Source organism: Habropoda laboriosa, unplaced genomic scaffold (assembly GCF_001263275.1).
Source record: "Habropoda laboriosa isolate 0110345459 unplaced genomic scaffold, ASM126327v1 scaffold761, whole genome shotgun sequence".
NCBI classification, from domain to species: Eukaryota; Metazoa; Arthropoda; class Insecta; order Hymenoptera; family Apidae; genus Habropoda; species Habropoda laboriosa.
Window position 1 is genome coordinate 48,761 of NW_017100854.1, and position 8,778 is coordinate 57,538.

Genomic DNA, 8,778 nt, shown 5'->3' on the forward strand with positions numbered 1-8,778 from the left:
ACATTTCACATCTATGTCAAGTATTATACCCATTATTTTTTGGATCATTATTATCATTGTGCTAATATGGGTCGCGGAAGTTCATTGACTGTTGAAGAAATTGGAGAAATTAAAGTTTTAAAAGAAGAAGGGTATTCGAACCGAGAAATTGGAAAAAGAATTAATAGGAGTGGTAATAATTTCTCTAATAACCCTGAAAATTATGGAAAAAATTATAAAGGGAGAACGAAACGAGCTACAACGGAGAGGGAAAGGAGATCAATTTTGCGTAAAATTTCGAATGCAGCAGTTTTCCTTAAGAAGATCAAACAGGAAGTTGGAACAAAAGCGTCAGTTTCAACTATTAGACGAGTCGTACAAAGTGTTCCATACATAAAACGCAGTAAATTGCAAAGAAAACCTGCATTAATGAAAAGGCATATTGAAGCCCGACTCCAATTTGCTAGAATGCATATGAATTGGACTCATCAATGGCATAATATAATTTTCTCAGATGAGAAAAAATTCAATCTGGACGGACCAGACGGATTTTCTTGTTACTATCATGATTTACGGAAAGAAGATCGAATTCTTTCTCGACGTCATTCAGCACTTGGTTCCGTTATGATGTAGGGTTCAAGGCTATTCAAGTGAACAGCACTGTATGTATGTCAACAGTTCAGAAGGTAATAGAATACTTACTTTTCATGTAGCTGATTTTCTTGTAGTTTCTTGCAATATCAAAGAATTAACTAGCATTAAGAAAATGCTAATGAACCAATTTTACGTGAAGGATTTAAGTCCAGTGAATAGAATCTTACGAGTTAAAGGGGTATTCTAATAAATACGCCAAAAATTTCGGCAACATTCAGGATATTTTTGGTATAGTATAATGAATAACAACGTCAAACTTTTTTCATTTGTTAAGGCACTTCTAGAGCATGCAAAACAATGTTTTAAATAACTTCTTAATTTTTGTTTAATGCTATATCTAGAGGTAAAGATAGCGCCTTTAAAAAATATGTCTCGTTGGCGGAATTGATTTCAGGTCACGGACTCATCCAACACAAAAAACGTCTAAATCAAAAGATTTATAATCGGTATGAGTACCGCTATCACAGGTATCATAATTAGCCACGTAAGTCAAAATTTAACAAAATGGCGTGCATTTAAAGTTTAAGTATCGAAATTTTCCATTTTTCTTTTTTTTTTTAAGTTTTTCGATATATGAAATATGAAATTTTCAACATAGAAATGTAAATATGGCACCTACGAGAGCCGATGGTATGTAGAATGACGTGTTCAAATTTCACATCGATTGGCTGATTAGTTTTTTTTTTAATTTTAATTCCACCAGTTGAAGGAGGAACGCTTTGAGGAAAAGGCATTTAAAGTTTTTCCTGTGATATACATATGCTTTTGCGACTAATCGGCAATGCCAGCGCATATTTATTCACTTGTGATACACCACTTCCAGACAGAAAGGAATAGTACAGTCGATCCTCGGTAACTCGAGTCTCAAGAGAAGAGCTAAAATCTTCCAATTATGCAGGTTTTGTCTTGTTGCAGTTTTTGAGTAAAACAAGTTTAACAAATGAAGATTCGACTTACAGAGGCTTCGTACATGAGATAGTATTTTTCAAATTATAGAAGCATGACGGAAAATAAATTCAACCTTTAGAGGTCAATTATGTACATATTGTTGCATACTTATACTCATATAATACATGTAACAGGGTTAGACACCTAAAACAGGCCACCTGAATATCACGGCCGTTATTGGTGATAGAAAAAAATGTGTTAGACCAAAATTGCGTGGTGTCTAGGGGCACATAATTTGATGTAAATATTTTTGTGATACGTGGAAGCGTAGAGGTCATATGAAGGTCAACTTCATTTTTTTTTTAACGGAATGATATATTTTTTTACGTACCATCTCGTAGAGCGTTTTAAGACGAGTACAATGGCCTATGGTTCAAGATCATTCAAGGTCACCGAAGACCAATTGCAAGGAAAAATAAGGTAATTATTGGGAATACGGTCGCCAACACCGATTTCAGTGACCTTGAATTATGTTGTCAAGGACAGTATTCTAAACAACTTTTCTGTATATGTATGTATATGTTACCGCCGGATGTCTTTAGTTTTTCAGATATATCTACACAAAAATACTTTCAATGTTGGATATCATATTCTATAGGTTTGGGATAAATTTACATTGAGCTTAGTACATATTTACGTTATGTTTGAGTCACGCTTGGCTTCATTTGTTTAATCTCTTATTCGGTTGTCGGTAAGTGAGCGATAATCAACATTCATTATTAATTGACCATTGACGGGTTCATTTGACCATCGCAACGTGGCCATTAAGCAACAATTATCACTAACGAACGCGTCAAACAAACAAATAAAGCAAAATACTTTGCACATTTACCTAATACTTTAATTTTGGAGAAATTTAAATCTCACCATCTTCTTGCCTGATTGGCCGGTCACCTGTCGGTGGCCAGGATATTTATCTAACCTAACCTAACCGAATCTAACTTAATCGGTGGATTAGATTAGGTTAGATTAATATCTCCCTACAGCCGTTAAGCAGCTGGCCATACATACACTACCGGCCAAAAGTTTGGAAACACTACGTAAATTAAGAGAAACAGGATATTTCTAAGAAAAATTGAACGCCTACAAAGTAATTGAGGAAGTTTTATTTGTCAAAATACTTATAAGTAGGATATTTTACATTTTATATTATTTTTTGTACGAAGAAATAGATATTTTTCTTTAAATTGCCTTTTCATAAAAAAAACCGCCCTTACTTCTAGTGACAGCCTGACATATTCTGGGCATCCTGGCAATTAGTTTTTCGAGTATTTCTAACTTAAAATTTTTCCATGCTTCTTGTAGTAGTTGCCAAAGGTGTCCTTTCGATGTTGGACAGTGCAACCGGATATTCCGCTCGAGCTCTTCCCACAAAAATTCTATAGGCTTCAAATCCGGTGATTGTGCTGGCCATGTCATATTCCTCAAGACCCGCTCTGTTTCTTTTTGCAATAAGAACCCTTTACACAATTTAGATGAGTGCTTAAGGTCGTTATCTTGCTGCATAATAAAATTTCTACCTATTAACCGATGACCTGATGGTAGAGCGTGCTGCTCGAGTATCTGTTTATAGTCTTCTTTTTCATTGTATTTTCTATTTTGATTAGGTTTCCCTCTCCAACCGTTGAGAAACATCCCCAGACCATAACTGAACCACCACCATGTTTGACAGTAGGTACAATACACTCTGGCAACATTTTTCCTTGTACAGATCGGCGAACAAATATCCTTCGGTGCGACCCAAATATTTCGAATTTGGATTCGTCAGTCCAAAGAACCTTACTCCAGTCCGTAGGTGTCTAATTTTTGTGACTTTTTGCCCAATCCAACCGCACTTTACGATTTTTCGACGAAAGCAATGGTTTCCTGACTGCTATACGGCCATTTAAACCTGCAGCTCTTAGTCGCTTTTTCACCGTGGTTAGAGATATTGGATTCGGTCTACTATCATTAAGTCCTACACGAATTTCCGAGGCCGTTAGTCGTCTGTTTCGTTTGCAAATAATATTTATTCTTACATCTTCAGCTCTCGACGTGATTTTGAGTCTTCCTGACCGTGGTTTGTCTTTCAAACTACCAGTATCCGCAAAACGTGTTACTGTACCCTGCACGCCCTTGTATGACACTTTCAATTTCCTTGGAATATTCCGCAAAGAATAACCTTCCTTTCTAAGTGTGATAATTGCACTTCGAGTTTCAATACTAATTTCTATTCTTTTTGCCATTTTAAAGTATTAATGTAAAATTTTAACTGCTGATCACGTTTCAACGCCGTCGTTCACGAGAATGGTGGCAATGTTTTTTTTTTTTTTTTTTTTTTTTTTTTTTCTCCCCCTCTAATCTTTCCCGGCAGTAGAAAAGTTCATTCCGAGCGTTGCCTTAAACTGAGTGTATGAATTATATAATAGTATTATGGACATAAGAAAATGCTGAAATCTCTTAAAATATAATTCAACTTGTTAACATCTGATATATTAACGATGGATCATTCCAAAATTTACCGGTATATTCGATTTTGATAGAAATCGGCTAGTGATTCCAAACTTTTGACCGGTAGTGTACATACTCAAATTTAACATCTTGGAAATCGGTTAAGTTTCAACTTTAAGTTTATATATTCCCGAGTAGAATTTCAGTTAGGCATGCCTAAAGACGAATGTGGGCCTAATGCGGAAACAATTAGGCATACCTAAATGCTGCAAGCCTAATCGTTACCGCATTAGGTCCTAATTCGGAAGGAATGATGCATGCTTATTAAGTTTATATATTCCCAAGTAGAATTTCAGTTAGTCATGCCTAAAGACGAATGGTGGCCTAATGCGGAAACAATTAGGCATACCTAAATGCTGCAGGCCTAATCGTTACCGCATTAGGTCCTAATTCGGAAGGAATGATGCATGCCTAAGTTGACAGACGTCTCAGTGTCGGACGTACCCTTGCATGAGAGCTTTCAACAAGATAAAAGTTTTTACAATTTAATCTATACAGTGTCTTGATGAGGTATTCCTTGGTAAACAAAAGAATCGCGTATTCCTATATAAGGCGAAAACAGAGTATCTTTCCCGGCAGTAGAAAAGTTCATTCCGAGCGTTAAAGCCTATTGCGGCCCTAACGCGGCCTTCCCAATTAGGCGGTCGTGAATATTACGCGTTACATACCGCAGGCGGGCCTAACAGGCAAATTAGGCTAGCCTAATGTGGACCTAATATCTGCCTAACTGAAATTTCTAGTCGGGTTGTTATATTGTTTATAGAAAGAAAATGGCGTCCTTGATAACATATTTCCGGGTTCAAGAAAAAAAATTGGAATAAAGTAAGCAAAGTTAGAAAAAGGCACTAAACTATTCAATTACCACACAGTTTTAGTGATATCTCGAAAGCTAGAGGAGTCTGGGGGATATACAGGGTGTCTGTTTTAACAAAACTTGTTTCGTATGGGTGGGGGGGGCGTTATGTAGTGTAAATATTTTTTTTGTACCTGGTATGATGGGGGAGATTTCAAAGTCAATTTAATTTTTTTAAATGGAATGCTATATTCTTTTTATACATAATACGATAGTGTATGTTAAGACAAGTTCAACGAGCTGCCAACAAAGTCAATTCCTTTCATGGAAAGTCCACCACATGTTCCTCTCTGTCGCGTCGGCCCGCTAAGCCTATTTGAACTTGTATGCAACTGAACCAAAACAGACACGACTATTAGAGAAATTCTCTTCCTCTGAAGAATATACTACCATGAATTTTAATTTATACTTTTCATGAACAACCATATATTTGTTTAAAACAGTTCCTTTTAATTATAACGATTTTTAAAGTAGCATTATAAAGGTGAAACATAAGGCGGCAGTGTTACCTCCTTTCGTTACCATTGCTAAAAAAATAAATGATCTTTACTTGCAACTGTTTTAGAAACCTGCAAAATGTCATAGAAATTGGCATTGTTAATTTCATAATTAAATTTGAAGTCCTATTGAAGTTTCGCACGTAATTATTTCCCAAACTATAGCTCGTTTCAAACAAAACTGACTCTGTTTTGTAGGGGGGGATCTTATGGTGGTCATAAATTTTCTCTAGGTGGACGTGTTTCGGAAATTTCAAGGTTACCATCGTTTTTTTTTTTTTTTTTTTTAGAAGGAACTGTTTTTATTTAGGTAGGCCTGTAACTCATTCCGAGACAAACTCATTGACCTATAACTTTGCGCTTTCAAGGTCGTTCATGGTCATTTAGTACCGTTCAAAACTTACTTTCGTTGTGCACCCAGAAATTGTTCCTTGTATCCTGCATTCGAAAGGACGACCTCTGACATTTATTCTGTCCCTAAATGAAAGTTCCACGTTCTCGAGTGTTGTCCTATTAACTTATAGACAGGCATCCCTTATCCGGTCATCACTAGTCACAATAATACTGATACTTCCGAAGTGATTGTAACACGCTAGCAACAGATTCCTTGTCTGTAAACTCTATGAAGTAAGTGTTAGTGTCAGTTTGCCTCATGTTTACGACCGAATGGACGAGTAACTACGATAAGGAACAATTTCTGGGTGTACAACGAAAGTAAGTTTCGAACAGCACTGAATGACCTTGAACTTTTTTGATAGATTCCCCCTTAACCTCAATACATTTCTCAGATCTTCGGATTAATTAATTTATTCCCTCATAAAAATATATGAAAACAAATAGAAATCGGACGGAGTCAGGTCTGGACTGTACCGAGTTGAGCGTTCTGAAGCCACGATTGATAAGGGCAACCATCACAACACTGCTCTTGTGCACGGGCGCGTTGTCGTGCAAAAGCAACACACCTTTGCTCCACTTTCCTCTTTTTTTGTCCCTTATTGCCGTTTTTTATTGTTTCAGCAGACAAGCAAAGTATTTTCCCATTATTGTCACACCATTATGCTTGTAATCAATCAACAGCGACACTTTAAATTTCTTGGCTGGTGGTGTACCTTTTTTATGCCACTGCATTCGATTCAGGCTTATAATGATGAACTCAGGTTTCATCTCCAGTAACAATTTGATGCAAAATTTGGTCTTTGTCATCTCCGCAAAGGCTTAAAATCTCGTGCGAACACTCGACACACTGCTGTTTTTGAAGCAGCGTCAGCATTCTCGGCGCCCATCTTGCGCTGACTTTTGACATGCCAAGATGTTAAGGAAGAATGTTCAAAACGGTTGCAAAAGATACTGCAACTATCACTGCAAGTTGCTTCTTCTTCAAACAGGCATCTTCCAAAATTAATTCCTCCACATTTTCCACGATTTCGACCGATGTTGACTCGACAGGCTGCCCAGAGCGAGGGTCGTCTTTAATCGAATTCTTACCTTGTTTGAAAAGACAATGCCACTTGTAAACCGTGGCTTTTCCAGGGCAAGAATCCCCGTAAACAGCTGACATTTCTTCCAGAATGATTTGAGGAGGTTTACCTTATTTTGTCTGGAATTTTATGACAGCACGAAACTCAATTTTCTGTATGCTTAAAATTTTCTTTCCGATTGGCTTGCTTATTAGACAATAACTCGAAAACTAATAATCCGATCGAGTTGAAACTTGGTAGTTATACTGAAAAGAAGTCATAAAATAACTCATTGTGAGCAGGCTACTCCCCCCCATTTCGCTAACTTTTCGACCCACCCTCGTATTTAATATTAAAGAATTGAGTTTCACATTGATAAATGAAATAGATGCAGTTGTCCCTGAATATGATTTTTCCGTGGAAACGGGTAATAGTGATGTTGAAGAAAGAAAGGATTCGTATTTTGAAGCATCATTTGTGCCATATTCCGCCTAAGTTGCGAAAAATTATGGCAGAAGAATATTAGAAACTATCAGAAAATATATATTAGAAAAATATGAAACTATCAGTCAGAATTGTATAAATAAATCCTTGACAAAAATTGATGAATATCAAGGAATAAAAATATTTAATTCATTTTCTGGGACCGTAAGAAGCAGTTTATTCCATCACATGGCAAATTAAAGATGTAGCTTGAAAGTGTTCTCGAAATGAAGATAGCGAAAGAAGAGAAAAAAGTAAAACTTTTACATATACGTTAATATGTAATAATAATGAAATAATTGTTTGTAAAACATTTTTTTATAATATACTTTCTATTTCTAATACTTCAGTCAAAACAGCACTAAAAGACTCGAATCTTTCGGGTATTATAACTCCAGATTTAAGAGGAAAACATGTTTGAAATTATTGATAGTATGAGAAAACATATTAAAAAATATCTTACATATCAGTCGCATTATACTAGAGGAAAGACAAATAAATTGTATCTAGGAAGCCATTTATATATTTGAAAAATGTAAGCTCTTTATTTCGAGGAATGTCAATCTAATAGTGAGATTCCAGCAAAGGAATGGCAATTCACACTTGTAATTCAATAGTTATTAAATTAAATATATCTAAATTATAATCTAAAGCGGGATGAAACAATTAAAACGTCCAAACAAGCTTCTTATAAAACATTTATGGTAAATCTCCAAAAGTATTTACCAACGTCTCTTTTAAGAAATTCCTACAGTTTTTATTCGCGCAAATTGTACACACTTAATTACACTATTCACGATCCGAATAGTAATTTAACATGGCGCGTGATGTGGGATGAAGTTAGAGGAGGACGGGGTGGTAACGGAATGACCTCATATATGTTTAAATGGGCCACTGATCATTCATTACGTACTTCTGGTACCAACGACAACAATATGGTCAGACAATTGTCAAAACAGAAATATGATGATAGCCATGTTAAATTTCTGACTTGTATAGTATCTACCTTCCAGATATTGAAGTCATTAATCACAAATTTCTTCTCTGTGGTCATACCCACATGGAGATTAATAGTGAGCATAGTATCATAGAACGTGCAAAGAAAAATTACCATCCATGGAAATATTTACATGTAATGATTGAGCAAATTTCATAAGAACATGTAGAACGAAAAATCCCTTCAAAGTAACCGTCTTACAGCCAAAGGATTTCAAATCCTTTTCATCTTTGACGCAATCGACCATAAGTCCATTTGTATTAAGAAAAAGAACCGAAGAAAATAAGCTGTTTCAAATTTCAAATATCGTTTGGTTCCAAGTTTGGAAAGATAGTTTCAGGAAATTGCTTTTTAAATATTCATTTAGTGAACAGGGTTTTCAAGTGGTTGATTGCAATAGAAACAAACATCGTTCTACAA

At 35.7% G+C, this 8,778-nt stretch overlaps 1 protein-coding gene across 1 annotated transcript in view; it reads left to right on the top strand.

Moving 5' to 3' along the window:
* Positions 1–1,942: 1,942 nt before the first annotated feature.
* LOC108577355 (glucose-6-phosphate 1-epimerase) overlaps positions 1,943–8,778 on the top strand; it is a 98,430-nt gene continuing 91,594 nt past the window's right edge. The window contains exon 1 of the mRNA XM_017940496.1: positions 1,943–2,001. Coding sequence (XP_017795985.1) covers positions 1,943–2,001 — 59 coding nt within the window. The remainder of the gene's footprint in view (positions 2,002–8,778) is intronic.